The sequence below is a fragment of the Myotis yumanensis genome, unplaced genomic scaffold, assembly GCF_028538775.1.
Source record: "Myotis yumanensis isolate MYYU_CA2020_CCGP unplaced genomic scaffold, mMyoYum1.0.hap1 SCAF_10, whole genome shotgun sequence".
Classification (NCBI taxonomy): domain Eukaryota; kingdom Metazoa; phylum Chordata; class Mammalia; order Chiroptera; family Vespertilionidae; genus Myotis; species Myotis yumanensis.
The window spans coordinates 30,562,269-30,577,746 of NW_027223761.1; the positions used below are offsets into that span (position 1 = coordinate 30,562,269).

Genomic DNA, 15,478 nt, shown 5'->3' on the forward strand with positions numbered 1-15,478 from the left:
CTGAGGCTGCCAGGGAGAATGGAGTGTGTCCTCTGGGCAGGGGGGAGGCCATTGTAGGGTTTTGAGGAGTGACTTACATTTAGAAAAGACCAGATGAGAGTGAACAAGTTGGCAGGCAGCTGGAGAGAGGCAGGCCAGAGACACTGAGGCCTGAACAGTGTGAAGAGGAGGCGAGTGAGAGGTATTGTGGAGGTAGAATTTACAGAGTTTAGCTACAGGTTAGAAGTGGGAGACTGGGGGAGGAGGGGAGCGGAGGGGTCACCGCCATCTCACAGGAGGTTTCCTGTCTGGAGAGACCCTGGGCTTCGGAACTGGGCAGAGTGGAGTTTGAATCCTGACTTGATTTCATTTGCAAAATGGGTTCCCAACCCCTACCTCACGGGTTTCCTGGCGATGCTGATATGAGAGAACAAAGTTCTTCTGAGACAGCTTGCCCAGAGGTGGGGCTCTGGCTTTTCCGGATTCTCAATTCCAAGGCCTGGGCCCAGTGGGTGGGGACCCAGTCCAGGACTGCTTTCTCTGGGAATCCGCGGGTCTCAGAGGTCATGGTCCTGGGTGAGACTCCTCCTTGTCTCTGCAGGACCATGGACGTGGCTGTGCTTGTGGGAGACCTGAAGCTGGTCATCAATGAGCCCAGCCGCCTGCCGCTGTTTGACGCCATCAGACCCCTGATCCCGCTGAAGCACCAGGTGGAGTACGACCAGCTGACCCCCCGGCGCTCCAGGTGCGGAGGGAGCCCCCTGACCAGAGGCACGGCTGGGCGAGGTCACCCTGGGGTGGACAGGGTCCCTCACTAGTAGGTGGGGCAGCACTGGTGGTCAGGCCAGAGCTGGGCCATCACCCACCTCTCCGACGGCAGGAAGCTGAAAGAGGTGCGTCTGGACCGTCTGCACCCCGAAGGCCTGGGCCTCAGCGTGCGTGGCGGCCTCGAGTTCGGCTGTGGGCTCTTCATCTCCCACCTCATCAAAGGCGGCCAGGCAGACAGCGTCGGGCTGCAGGTAAGCGGGCAGAGTCCTCGGGCTTCTTGCTTCCCCCACTCACTTGCTGGGCTGCGTGGCATAACATGGTCACTCACCTTTCTGAGACTTTGGGAGAGGACGACGCTGCCGCATCCTGATAGGTTTCCCTCAGGCTGCAGGCAATCGCCTGTTTTATCGAGTCCCATTGGGAACATGGCTCCCCTGATGCTGCTGCAGCTGCTGCTGCTCTTCCCCCACCTCCCCTACTTCCTAGTTATGTCCTGACACCTGAAGCTTTGGGCATGTAGCCTTTTACTGGAAGGTAAAAGGAAATCCGATGTACTCTCCTAACTGTCCTGGCTTTGTAGCTGTGTGACTGCTGAAAACACTTAACCCCATGCCTCAGTTTCCTCATCTGTAAAATGGGAATGATGATGATACTACCCACCTCATCCGGTTGTTAAGAAGAGAATTCATATTATGAAGTACTTATAACAGTGCCTGGCACAAGTGCTCCTGTGCTTGTTAGGTAAGCAGAGAGGGAGATTGAATAAACACCAAGGATGTGCCAGGTAACATGCTCACAACCAGCCCTCGTTGTATGCCTTGGCTGTATCATCCCGTTTCCAGAGCTGATAGCGACTCACTCTTGACTAGTGTCACAGCCAGCAAGTGGCAGAGCCAGGATTTGAACCCAGGTCTCCTGACTGCCAAGCCCAGGGATCTCTCTTCAGCACCCCAGGTGCCCCTCCCCCGGGGTCCCCGCACCTCAGTGCCTGAGCAGAGATGGGCAGACCTCCAGGTCTCGCTCCTGCCGGAGGCCAGAGCTGTGTTTTTGTATGTCCAGATAAAAGAGGCCTCCCACCTCCGCCCAGAGCTTCCAGCATGTTTGTTATCAACACCCCAATCCGGGCTGCCAAGCCAGGGGCTTTAGGGGCCTGGGGGGAAGGGTACCAGACACCGTGGGGTGGGAGGTGGAAACCGGGAGCTGACAGACACCGCTTTGTTCTAAATCCCTGTCTCACGGCTCGCCCGGGGCGTCTGAAATTTCAGCCGCTTCATTATTCCTCTCCCGTGCGCACATTTTCCAGCCCAGAAATGCGGCCAGGAGAAAGCACAATGAGCTCCTCTCCAGGCGTCAGCGGAGGCCCCCTTTTTTTCCAGGGCGAGCTCTCCTTCTAGGACCAGCACTTCTCAGCGAGGCCTCCAGGCCTGGGGGCTTTGGGCCATTTTAATGAAACAGTTTTATCTTCCTGCCTGTTTCTCAGGCTTATGCATTATCAACCCTTTCTCGGGCTGGCGGGCTCATCTCTCCTTTGTGCCGCTGCCCCTCAGATCGTCATTTCACTGTGGCCCTGGCACAAAGGGCCTTTTGCAGGGCTCTGCGCGGGGGCGAGAGGGAGAGGAAAGCTGATCCAGCAACCTGAGCCGGGGGCTGCGTGGGAATCGTTCTGCCTGGGGTCTTGGGCAGGTTCCCTTTAGGAACAAGACAGGGAACTTCACTCAGGGGAGCATCCATTCACCTGTCTGGGCTCATGTTTCTGGGGAGATCTCCTGCCTGGATGTGGCTGGAGGAAGATTCTGGAAGGCAGGGGAGGGGCATGTTCAGGCACAGCCTGGCTGGACTGAAGGTCCTGTTGATCTGACCTGTGAGGCTGGGCCCCCGGATTGGGAGGCTTGGACCCACCCATAGGACCTAGCCTTGGAACCTCATCTCTCTGCTCTTATCACCCCTATTGGAGATGTTTTAGTGTGTGTTTTTAAAGTGTATGCTGTCTGAACCTACATCCTTTGCCTTGCACAGGGCGGTCTGTGCTGCCCAACCTGCTGTATGGTCCAGGGCTGGAGAATGATTCTGCATCCATGGTGGTCCCAGCCATAAAGTGGACAGAGCAATCCCTGCCTTTCCTGTGGGACTTGAGGGCTCTGACAGGTGGCAAGGATCCAAAGAGGGCAAGACACAGGGAACTGCAGCCAGGCTTGGCCAGGCGCCCTGCTTTTCCGTTTCCAAACGCCCACGGGCCAACGCTTGTGGTCTGTCGGGGAAACCTGACTTCAGATCCCAGCAACACTGTCTGCTGGCTGGGTGTCATTAAGCAAGTGACTTCACCTCTCTGCGCCTGTTTCCCCATCTGGTTAACAGAGATGCAGAGTTGTAAAAAGTCGGTGCAGGGGCTAGTAACGGTTCTCCTTACAGGAGATGGCCCAGAAACCTAGACAGTTCCGCAGTGAGTCCCTCCCCGTGGCACCTTTTGAACCCCGTGCCACTCCTGTCAGCCCCCTGAGAAGATTAGGGAGTGTGTCCAGGTGTAGAAGGGAAGTGTTCAGGTGGCAACAATGAGAAGGTGACTCTGCCGTGGTGCCGTAGAAGGTAGGAGTTGACACTCCCTCCTGGACTGTCTGCCCGCCCAGCCCCTAGGCCCCACACAGAGTCAACATGTACCCACTAGTCTCCAAAGGGTCAGCACATGTGGTGTGAGCTCAGCCCCTGCTGACCTGCGCTGGCCTCAGGCTGGAGAGGGGCATCCGGGATCCATCCCTGTTTTATAGCTAACTAGAGGCCCAGTGCATGAAATTCATGCACGGGGAGGGGGGTGTCCCTCAGCCCAGCCTGCACCCTCTCCAATCTGGGACCCCCTCAGACATCCCTCTCGCAATCTGGAACTGCTGGCTCCTAACTGCTCGCCCGCCTGCCTGCCTGCCTGATTGCTCCTAACTCCCCTCCCCTGCCAGCCTGATCTGCCCTAACCGCCTCTGCCTCGGCCCCTGCCACGGTGGCTTTGTCTGGAAGGACACCAGAAGACGTCTGGTCTAGCATATTACCCTTTTATTAGTATAGATGGCTGTGTGACCTTGGACAAAACATCACCTCCCTGGACTTCAGTTTCTACTGATGTCTGAGGTTCCTTCCAACCCTGCAATTATTAAATGAGGAATTTCAAGCCTGATCCCCTGGCCAAGGTACTTGGAGGAGCCCAAGGCAGTGTCCACTAGGGGGCAGTCTCACCACTGATCTGTATCCAGGCTGGCCCGCCAGGCCCAAGTGCCCCCTGTCTGTCCGTGTATAAGGAGGGCTAAGTCCTGAGAAGAGGGATCTGATCAGAATATTTAGAGCTCAGGTTCAACGAAAAATAGCAATAACAACCATGTATTTATTATTTGTGGTCAGACACTGGCTGACTTTATATGTACACACTCACTTAATTTTCATAGCAACCACATTTCCCCATTTTACAGATGAGGGAAACAGGTTCAGGAAGTTCAATAGACATGCCCAAGGTCACACAGCTAATAAGAGCAAGAGCAGGGGTTTGAACCCAGGCCACCCAATGCCAAAGCCTTTTGTTCATTTGCTGTTCTTTGCTCACACCCAGAATGGGAATTCAGAGTCAGGGCAACGGCAGATTAAATGTCCATTGAGTCTCCATAGTGTGGAAAAAAAGGGATCGTGTGTGTGTATGTGTGTGTGTGTGAGAGAGAGAGAGAGAGAGAGAGAGAGAGAGAGAGAGAGAGAGATGTGTGCTTGGGCCAGGAGTCCTGGAAGTTCCCCACCCCAACTCCGTTATGGTGTTGCAGGGAAGCCTGCTCCTTGGGGTGGGGTGGGAAGAGCTGCTTGAATCTGTGTGAAGCGTCGCCCTCTGCATGGATTCTGGAACCTGTTGGTACCCAATGGGGTGAAAGGGACGCCAGAGTTAGGTTACAGAGCCTTGTATTCTATTCCCAGCGCCGCTACCCATTCTCTGTGCCCCTCCCCCACCATTTTAGGCTCTCCATCTGTGAAACAGGGCGGCAGAAAGACTCCTGGGAAGTGCCACTGTCCTGGGGTCCCTCAGGCTGTTGGAGGATGGGTTGGTTGTGACAAGGCTCTAGGGCACATAGTTAGGCCATTGTCCCCTTTCTTGGAGAGCAGGCCCAGGGCATCTGGTAGTGAACCTGCCCGGCCACCCGATGCTCCCTCAACCTGTGCCTCTTCCCTCTGTGTGTGGCCAAGGTAGGGGACGAGATCGTCCGGATCAATGGGTACTCCATCTCCTCGTGCACCCATGAGGAGGTCATCAACCTCATCCGCACCAAGAAGACTGTGTCCATCAAAGTGAGACGTGAGTGAGGCCAGAGGGCAGGGAAGGGAGGGTAGAAGGGTGGGGTGGTGCTAATGGTGGAGTAGGGTGGTAGGCAGCAGGGAATCAGCTCCTGGGGCAGGAGGGGAGGGCAGAGGAGCCGCCCTAACCCCAGTGCCTTTCTCCCACAGACATCGGCCTGATCCCCGTGAAGAGGTGAGCAAGACCCTCCTCTGAGACAGACTCTTCCCTGTGGGCTCAGGGTCCTGGGGTTTCGCTTCCCGCAGGCCAGCACTGCCCCTGGGCCAGCGGTAACTGGGGGCTCCAGATGGGGCAGATCTGGACTTGGGGCCTGGTCTCTCCAACATCTCTAATGACCCCCCTTCTCATTTCATTTCCCATCAGCTCTCCTGACGAGCCCCTCAAATGGCAGTATGTGGATCAGTTTGTGTCAGGATCTGAGGTAAGGGCCAAGACCACCAGTGATGGGGTCTGGATGGAATGGTCTTCAAGGAGGGGCAGCTGGTCCTGAGAGGGGCCTTGCTCTAGGGATGTGCCCTCGGGGGCTTCACACATGCCCCTGTGCATCCAGAAAGCCCCTGTGGGTGGTGGGCCCTCAGCCAAGCCCAGCAGGTATAGACCTCTCCCCCAGGGATAGAATGGCCATCAGACTCACATGGGAATAGTAGTGCTTATGAGCTCAAATGGCCATTTTCACACATCTGACACCTCGTGACCCTTATTCTCTTTCCTCCAGGGCGGGCGGAACATTCTGGGCTCCCTAGGGAATCGAGAAAACAGGGAGAAGAAGGTCTTCATCAGCCTGGTGGGCTCCCGGGGCCTTGGCTGCAGGTGGGTGGCCAGCAGACCCCAGGAGGACCCTAATGCCTCTCCCTTTTCTCACTGCTGCTTCTGAGGAAACTTTCACCCACTGATGATGATACTTTGTGGTGCCTGGTTTCCCCTCTGAGTTTCACAATAGGCCTGTAAGGTCAGGGGGACAGCTCTTAACAGGCCCATTTTACAGATGAGAAAACTGAGGCCCAAAGAGGAACCATGTTCCTCTGGTGAGACCTCAAGCCACTGTAAAGGCTTCTGTCCTGATGATCATCTCTGTCACTGTTCCCTTGTTACCTGATGCCTTGTGGGTTTCCTTAAGGGGCAGCCAGGGAATTGCAAATAGGAATTAGATCACACCACGTACTCTTGTTAAGCACGCAGGTCTAGGGGTCAGCCCCTTCTCTGCCACCTATGAGCTCCAGAACCTGGACTAGCTACTTAACCACTCTGAAGCTCAGCTTCTCCCTCTATAAGTTGGGGATAATAATATCCACATTGTGAGGAGGAACGAGATGACAGAAGTATCAAGCTTAGTGCCTGGCAAGTAATAAGCAGTTGGTAAACATTAGCTATTATTATTTAAGTCATTCTTATTGTTTCCATTCATTCACATTTACTCAATACTTTTCTGCCAAGTTTAAGTAATAAAAAGCCCCTCCTTTCTCAGAGATTGCAGCCTAATATCAAATCCAGCCACATAAACAGTTACAGTAATGAATGACAAGGTTGCTAATGGAGCTGCATTCTGCATCATGGATGGCAAATAGGTTTCCAATCCTGTGCTATCTCTAATCAATTAGTAGTGGCTGCATGGTGTACTGTTTTGAAAAGAACTCTAAGGTTGCATCCAGGCTTGGTGGGAAAGAGTGCTGTGATTGATTAGTGATCAATCTGGATGGGGAGAACAGCAGTGCAAATACTTCCCTTGCTGTAGGTGTTTTAGGAGCACTGAGAAGAGAGCAACTATATTAATCTTAGGACAGGAGAGGAGTTTCGTTAAAACCTTGTAGAGAAGATAGCATTTGAGCCTTAAGGAATGAATAGGAAAGTGCTAGAAGAGGAAATAGCACATGTGATGTATTGGATGAGGGTTTGGGTGGGGAGGCAGGGGTTACAAGTAGTTGTCTGTGGCTCTTGCCACAGGTAGACAGTGAAGAGCCTTGGGTACTGAGCTCATGGGTGACTTGAGGGACCAAAGCCTGGAGACACAGGCAGAGGGAGCAAGGCCTCTAGAATGAGCGAGCGCTGAAGGCAGAGGCTCACCTGCATTTCCCATCTCTTCCACAGCATTTCCAGCGGCCCCACCCAGAAACCAGGCATCTTCATCAGTAACGTGAAGCCTGGCTCCCTGTCTGCCGAGGTGGGGTTGGAGGTGAGTGAGCCTGGGCCAGGGTCAGACTGTGACCACACAGTGACGGAGGCACACGTCTTCCCACACAGCCCTCTCTTGGCAGTCACTGGCCGATGATTCCTACCCACCCCCTAAGGGAAGCGTCACAGAGGGGGTGGCATTTGACCCTTCCTACAGTCTTCTCCAGCTCTGAGAACCTTTAGTCCTGAGCTTGGGACTGTAGTAATAATGATCATTGAGTGTTTACTGGATCAGACAGTGTTCTAAGCCCTTAAAATTCATGAGAACTCTGAGAATTGGGTACTGTCATTATCCCCATTTTACAAATGAGGAAACTGAGACCCAGAGAAAGTATGTGACTTTTCCAAGATCGGCTACCTAGAATGGTAGAGCTGTGATTCAACCCGAGGTGGTCTGATTACAGAGCCAGAACTTGTCACCTCTACTTTGTCATATTACTTCCTCTTTTTGTGCATCAGAATTCTCTCCTATAAAATGGGGTGATAGCCTTCCTTCTAGAGCAGGGGTGGGCAAACTTTTTGACTCGAGGGCCACAATCGGTTCTTAAACTGGACCGGAGGGCCGGAATAAAAGCATGGATGGAGTGTTTGTGTGAACTAATATAAATTCGAAGTAAACATCATTACATAAAAGGGTACGGTCTTTTTTTTTTTTTTAGTTTTATTCATTTCAAATGGGCCGGATCCGCCTGCGGGCCGTAGTTTGCCCACAGCTGTTCTAGAGTCATTGTGTGAATTAAATGAATCAATACACATGCTGAGAACTGGCATATAGTAAGGGACCCATGAATGCTAGCTACCAGTTATGACTCAGCACAGCCTCTGCTATATGAGAAGTCCACGGGCTCCCATGTCTACATTCTGAGTGTTTAAAGCAAATGTCATAAATTCAGCCAAAGGAATGACCCTCTAACAATATAATACTTGGCAGCTGATGAAAGACATGAGGCAGAGGGACCCTGAGTGGACTCCATCAGAGCTTTCCAACGCTCTGCTCATGAAGGAGAACTGAGGTGCAGTCACTTGAAAACCCAGCATCTGCCCTTGAACCCCAGGATGAACCTTTCCTTCAGATAAGTGAGTTTACAGATAGTGCAGACACGCTGATGCCTCTCCATTTCTCCACCAGGCAGGGGACCAGATTGTCGAAGTCAACGGCATCGACTTCTCCAACTTAGACCATAAGGAGGTGAGACTCGGGATCTTCACCTACTGGCTGTTACACCTCTGCCCTCCATGTCTCACCCCGCCCCCTCCCACCCCCCCCTCCCACCCCCCCCGCCATGGTGTCTGAAACCTGTGCTCTCTAGAGGCCTGGACTGCTCTGGTCTGTCAGGCCTCAGCTGAGTGCCCACCTGTCCCCACAGGCCGTGAACGTGCTGAAGAGTAGCCGCAGCCTGACCATCTCCATCGTAGCTGGAGCTGTAAGTCCAGAGTGAGCTCCTGGGCCTCCATGACCCCTGACCTCCAGGCTCAGCCACTCAGAGCCCTGAGGTCTGCCACACACTCCCGAGAAGGGCCAAGGGTGTCTCCGTCCCTGAAGCTCTGACAGAGCAGAGGGAGAGGGTCTCTGCTCAGCCAGGGCACATGTGGGTCAGAGATAGCAGGAACCACAGTGCCTGACACTGGGGTCACAGTGCTGAGAAGACAGCCTTCATCTGGGCCCCCAAGGCTATGGCAGTGGGAGCCCAGGTTTCCCAGGGGACTGAGCATGGGGCCTCTTTTCTCCCCATGAGGGCCGGGAGCTGTTCATGACGGATCGGGAGCGGCTGGAAGAGGTGAGGCAGCGCGAGCTGCAGCGGCAGGAGCTTCTCATGCAGAAGCGGCTGGCGATGGAGTCCAACAAGATCCTGCAGGAGCAGCGGGAGATGGAGCAGCAGTGAGTGTGGCCAGTTAGCACGCCCCTTCCCTATCCTCTCAGACCACATCCACCTTGCTTCCCGCCCATTGCGTCCTGAGCCAACCTCATCCTCCCCTCCGAAGGCCTGTCCTCAGACCAGATGTGTCCAGTGGTGGTCAGCGTAAGCATCCCCTGCCTCCAGGCCACCAGGCTCCTCCCTCCTTGCCAAAGAGAGCCCCTGATTTCCAAGACCCAGGAATATGGGGATGCAGTAGCTAACATCTGTTGAGTACCATCCATGTATTATATATAATACAGCTGGTGCTGTGTTATAGCCTCATGTATGTTACTGAATGTCATTTTCACAATAGCCCTGTGAGATGGATGGTATTAACCCATTTTACAGGTGAGGAGACTGAGACCCAGAGAGGGTAAGCCACTTGTGTGCAAAGTCACACGTAGCCAAGCGGGGACTCACAGGCAGCCTAGCTGCCCTGTTTGTGGTGATAAGTCCCGCCCCCACATGGGATGGTTGAGATGATGGGTTGAGAGAATAAACAGGGCAAGCAATTCATACATCAAAAACAATGTCAAAATCTAAATCCAGGTACATTCTAGGAGCTTTATAAGAATTTGGAAAGGGATTTTCCCATCTCTCCCATCACAGATTTAGCCTGAAAAACGACCTCTGCTGGTACCTCTGCCCACAGCCCTGGTCTTGGGTAATCACCCAGCTTTGCCCCTGGGGTCTGGGGCCCTCTTCTCGGAGAACCTCCCTCAGGCCAGGCCCTGCGTATCATCAGTCACTGTATCTAAGAGTTTGGAGGTGGGTGCAGAGTGTGGCCCACTCTGACCTGCACTCCGGCTCCGGCAGCACAGAATCTCTGCTCAGTGGTGCCAAACAAAACCCCACAGAGTACACGACCAGCATCCAAAGCTGGCCCAGGCACCCTTGGAGGGGAACCTGAAAGAAATAGAACTTTTTCCAAATCAGGAGTTAGCTACAAAGAAGAGTGAACTTGCACAGACTTCAGCATGCCAATCTGCATTCGTGTTTCAGAAGGAAAAAGGAAATTGCCCAGAAGGCAGCAGAGGAAAATGAGAGATACCGGAAGGAGATGGAACAGTGAGTGCCTCCGCCCCATGTGTCCGCACACGTGTCTGCGTGTGGACGTGAGTGTGCTCTCGGAGGGTAGCAGAGGCCACCTCCAGAACCAGTTTACCTGGCCCTCTTGTCCCTGGTGGATCCCTCTTTATTTTTAGCCATTCCATAATCCTAGTACCGTAAAGCCATCCCACTCCTGTAACTAGAACATGGTCTTACGTAATTGCCAGGGTAGCATTCACACTGGATTTAGAATGCAAGAGCCAAGGACTCTGTAGTCTTCACCACAGCTAGAATCCATGGTCTCTCTTCCCAGACTGGTTGAGGTTTCCCTACAGCAGGGGTGGGGAACCTTTTTTTTTTTAAATATCTTTTTATTGATTTCAGAGAGGAAGGGAGAGAGAGATAGAAACATCAATGATGAGAATCATTGATCGGCTGCCTCCTGCACACCCCCTACTGGGGATCGAGCCTGCAACCCGGCGAGTGCCCTTGACTGGAATCAAACCCAGGACCCCTCAGTCCACAGGCTGATGCTCTATCCACTGAGCCAAATTGGGGTGGGGAACCTTTTTTCTGCCAAGGGCCATTTGGATATTTATAACATCATTCAAGGGACATACGGAATTAGCAACTTAAAAATTAGCCTTCCCTATTCGGTCAAACATTTAATTAACTCACCCCTAATGCCTTAGCAGGGCCAGACCAAACGATTTCCCCACCCCTGACCTATAGGCAGAAGCTGGGCCCGTGAAGGTTCTGACTCTAATCACAGGCATGGGGTCTTATTTCAGGATCGTGGAGGAGGAAGAGAAGTTCCAGAAGCAGTGGGAAGAAGACTGGGGCTCCAGGGAACAGCTCCTCTCGTCTAAGACTATTAGCGCCGAGATGCACCCCATGCCCCTTCGCAAGCCAAAGTGTACGTATCCTGTGCTGGTGGGTGGGGAGAGGGCTTCCTTCCGGGGCCAGGAGGCTGGGGGGATGGTCCGGGCTGAGATGCTGGTCCCTCTTCACTCACCACCACCTCCCCAGGTGAATCGCTCTGGCCGTCTGGGCTGCATGTGCTTCACAGAGGGGCAGCCATGTGCCAGGGCCTGTCTGCCAGGGGATTGGGGTGGGAGGGATCTGTCTGCCCTCCTTGTCCTCGAGGCCTGCAGCCAGGCTCTCCCCCACAACACAGACATGGGCAACTGGACCCTCCCCATGCCCGTGGGCTGCTGAAAAGGGATTGGAGAGCTGTAGGGAAAGTGAACTGCTCATGGGATTATCTTAGTTTGTTGGGTGTTGTATCTTCTTCCTGCTTGGGTCTGAATTGGTGCTGGGATGAAAGAGCAGCAGGAAAGGGGGCAAGGGGCTCACATGAGAGAAGACTCTGGTGGTCCAAGCTTGATGGGCAACTGTGGGAGGAGCTTCCCTGAAGTGACCCTACCACCTGCATCCTTGTGCATTGGACCCTGCGAGGTCCCTGCACTCCAAGGATGGAATCAGGACGCCCAGGCACCAAACTGAGGCCATCCTGTGGCCTTGGGTCCCTCTGCCTTTATCTCCTTTCTTCATCTGAACTATGTTATGATCCCTAGTTTTGGTCCAGGCCTCAACCAACTGCTCTCCTTTCCACTAGCTCTCAACCCCAACTCCCAGGAAGCCTCTTCAAGGGGCAGCTCACAGCATCAGGGCAAAGTGGGGGCTCACTCTCAGTGCTTCTTAAGTGGGCTCTTGGTGGGGATCCAGGAGCAAAGCAGCTTGGGGGCCGTGGCAGCCACAAGTCCAGGATGCCTGGTTGGGCCTTTGCTCTTTACAGCTGTTTTGATCATTGACATGGGGCAGGTTCCACTCCAGCTGACTGCGCTCAGCTGACCTGGGAACCTCCGGACATGGGGTGAATCTGTATCCAAGGACCAAGGTTCCCCATTTCTGCTGTGTGGCAGCCATTTGGTATCTGTGATAGGGTCCGGACATCTCTGGCTCCAACGTTGAATTTTGCCCAAGCCCTGGGGACCTGAACTGGGGTTGATGAAAAGGTTCAGAGCCATCTGGATGGTTCCACCTCACCCTCCTTGGTGCAGGGCAAGCAGCTCCCACCCAGCCACTCCTTCCTGGCAGGGGGCACTGTGTCATCTCAGGGTCCTCTCGGAAGGACAAAGCACGCTCTCATCAGCCTTCCCTGTGACATTCGGTCTTAGTTGAGGATGAGGCCAGAGCTAAATTCCCGGTGAATAATCTGTGCTTTAGACAGGGAGTTAATTTGCTCTTAATGCGTGAAACAGGAGCTTCAGGGGAAGAGAGATCGATTTTAATTGCTTCTCCTGAGAGTAACCCTAGTCAATTTAGTACCTGCCTTGAAATTGGGTCTTGGCTTCAGAACAAACACACTCTCTCAGGAACTACAGAAAATGAAAACCCTTTCTGCAGCTAGCTATTTATTTCATGATTTTAAACAAAACCAAGCTTCTTGAAGAAAAGGAGAACTTTGTCCGAGATGTAAATGTTTTCTAAAGCAACATCGCGAAGCATGAGATTGATGACCGGAGTCCGCCAGCCTGAGCTGGGGCCGCTGCCGCTGCCGCCTCCATCCATCTCCATATGCACCGGCAATTAATTCTCGTTTGGAGATAAGTCAGGAGATGCAGGAAGGCCTGGGAGCCGGCCCAGTGCCTGCCTTTCTCCGCATTCCTGCGAGGCTGGAATGGTCTCAGCCGTTTCGGGCCAGCAGGACCAGGCTGCGTTCAGGTCCTCTCTGACCCTCTTCAACTTGGGCCCAGTCAGCCCACAGGTTACACCTGACTCGGGTGCCTGTGCCTGATGAGGGGTGGACCCTGCATTTTTGAACCATCAGTAAAAAGTGGGGAGCATCTCTTGCCCAGAAAATGAGGCCACTCATCCTAATGATGTGGGTGGGACTAACCGTTCCCCTCACCACCCTCTGTCCCAGGGGCTCACCCTGACTACCTATGGCCAACCCGGAAGAACCCCAACATCCTGCCAGGCCCTCAAGTCCAGGACACACTGTCATAGAACTCCCCAGAAGAACTTCCTTAGCTAAACCAACAAGGAGGAGGGATTTTAAACAAGAATCCCAGAGCTAGAAAAAGCCTGGAGAGGTGAAGAGGTTTAAACAAGGGATTTCCACCCTTCTCTTGCCATTATGGACCCCATCAATCAATTAGTCCCCACACCCAATAGGCCCCATGGTTTGGACGTTGAGTTGTTTTCCTACCAAACTATTAAGTAATCATGTGTGTCCCCATTGTTGGATTAGGTAGTCATTCTTGTTAGCAAGAAACAGTGTTCCACTGTCGAGTAACCAGAAATCAAGCCAAAAGCAATGGCTCTTAACATTTACCCTTTCACAGGTTATTGGGCAAGTTCTTCTAATTAATATTTGAAATATTAATAAATAACTTGCGGCAAATTTATACACTACCTTCTACCATCCCAGGGCGGCTGGAGTCCAGGTTGGAAACCACTGGAATGGGTGGTTTGCTATTCTCCACATTATGTCAAAATTCGTGTCTTCCTGACCACATGTGCCCCTCTACCCATGGGAGTCTCCTCACCTCCTCAGGGTCCCCAGTCCACCCACACAGCTCCAACAGTCCCTGGGGGACCCAGAGGTCTGAAGGTGGTAAGAAGCCAGAAGGATCTGTCCTCCCATTGTATACTCTGGCACCAAACATGTATAATACTCAGGTATTCCCATCCTCTGTGCCACACAACCTCCCAGTGCCAGTTGAACGCCCCACAGAATGCTTCTCACTCTGCTGTCAGATCACAGGCCTGTGTTGTGAGCCCATTTTACAGACAGAGAAACTAAAGCTACCAAGGTTGAAAGCTCGACACATGCCATCCCAGAGCGAGAAAGCTTTGCACTGGGCTCCTGAGCCCTGTTCCTGCCCCTGACCTCACAGCTCCCCTAGAGGAAGCTGGTCCCAGGCCCCCAGGCTCCTGGGAAGCGCCTCTGGCCTCTGGGTCTCCTGAATCCCTCTCGGTTCACCAGCTTCCCCCTGTTTTCCTGGGTAGATGCTCAGAGAGTGGAGCCCAAACTTGAGCCTGCCGACGACCGGGACAGAGGCACGGAGGAGCAGGGAGAGCAGGTTTGCGGCCCCCGCTTCGCTCCCTGGCCTTGCTGCTCTGCTTGCTCTGCCCATCTCCCCTGCCATCCCTGCGTCCAGCTTTGGGGGACCAGCATATGGTGGAGACCACTGGAGTCTGTGGTGCTCCTCCCAGCCCTGGCTTGGTCCAAGCCCTGCGCACAAAACCTTGAGAACAGGGCCAGGCTGACATGTCGGCTGGTGCACACAGTACAACTGAACTGCTGGTTCAAATATTTAGGTATGGCCAAGGCCAAGTTTTTCCCCGGGCCTCTCCCCAGGACACCCCAGATCTCCCCAAGATCCGGCAACTAGAGGGTAGTGCTTGGTCCAGCAAGGGGCTTTCAAGATTCTCTTCTAGGGCCCAGGCTGGTCCAGAGTGAGTAATTATTTAAGCCTTCACCACTGGCCGGGGAGCTTCAGGTTTGCGGTGTTGCCCAGCCATGCTACTGCCTGAGGAAGGCGGGGGCTGGTGCCCGGGTTGTCTGGCCTGGACAGGGATATGCTTTTTTGGAGGCCGATCTGCCTGCTGGCTGCCTGAGCCGTCCTTCCCAGAGCTTTCCCCAATCATCGCTTTCTCTTCCAACACTGAAAGTGGAGGATATGGCCTGGACTGTGAGACAAGACTGTTTTGTTCTGGCTGACAGCAGTTCTAGGCAGAGACCCAGGCTTCCTTTTGTCTCAAGCCATTTCTTGGATGGAGGGACCAGACGTCGGTCAGGAAAAGCCTCGTTCCCTTTCAACGGGGCTTTGTGTCTTGCAGGTGGTGGCTCTGAGTTGGAAAAGCTCATCCTCCCACCAGGGGCTTTCTCTTTGATTTTTCTGGCACTGATTTCTAAAGCCAGAGGCAGTGGCAGGGGCCCGGGGCCTGGCAGTCGGGGCCTTTCTCGGGTGGTCCTGGGCCTGCTTTACAGCCCAGGCGAGGCAGGTAAGTGGAGAGTCAGGCAGAGGGTGCGGTTCTGCTGCTGGACCAGCTGTGCTGCTCTTCGTCTCATGGGAACCCCGCTCCCGGCCTCTGCCCTCACTGGGTGCTGGCTGCACTGAACTGTCTCACGGCTCCGTTCTCTGTATTGTTACAGCCTTTGGGTGGTTTTATCGTTATGATGGCAAATTCCCATCCATCCGGAAGGTAGGACAGGGCTGGGTGCTGTGCCGTTTGCCATTGAGTTTGCTGTGGATTTTGGCCTTTTCCAAACTTTGTTGTGTCCTGTCAA

At 53.7% G+C, this 15,478-nt stretch overlaps 1 protein-coding gene across 2 annotated transcripts in view; it reads left to right on the forward strand.

The window, feature by feature from the left end:
- The window catches only part of USH1C (USH1 protein network component harmonin), a 45,067-nt gene that overhangs the window by 9,996 nt on the left and 19,593 nt on the right, over window positions 1–15,478 (forward strand). Inside the window, exons 3-15 of one of the 2 annotated variants that reach the window (XM_070428223.1) lie at window positions 581–724; window positions 860–998; window positions 4,951–5,059; window positions 5,209–5,233; window positions 5,423–5,480; window positions 5,775–5,869; window positions 7,145–7,229; window positions 8,358–8,417; window positions 8,596–8,652; window positions 8,965–9,107; window positions 10,129–10,194; window positions 10,968–11,092; window positions 14,194–14,267. In XM_070428223.1, the coding sequence (XP_070284324.1) occupies window positions 581–724; window positions 860–998; window positions 4,951–5,059; window positions 5,209–5,233; window positions 5,423–5,480; window positions 5,775–5,869; window positions 7,145–7,229; window positions 8,358–8,417; window positions 8,596–8,652; window positions 8,965–9,107; window positions 10,129–10,194; window positions 10,968–11,092; window positions 14,194–14,267 (1,180 nt within the window). Of the gene's footprint in view, window positions 1–580; window positions 725–859; window positions 999–4,950; window positions 5,060–5,208; window positions 5,234–5,422; window positions 5,481–5,774; window positions 5,870–7,144; window positions 7,230–8,357; window positions 8,418–8,595; window positions 8,653–8,964; window positions 9,108–10,128; window positions 10,195–10,967; window positions 11,093–14,193; window positions 14,268–15,343; window positions 15,394–15,478 lie in introns of both variants that reach the window. The other variant, XM_070428224.1, reaches the window with a different exon arrangement.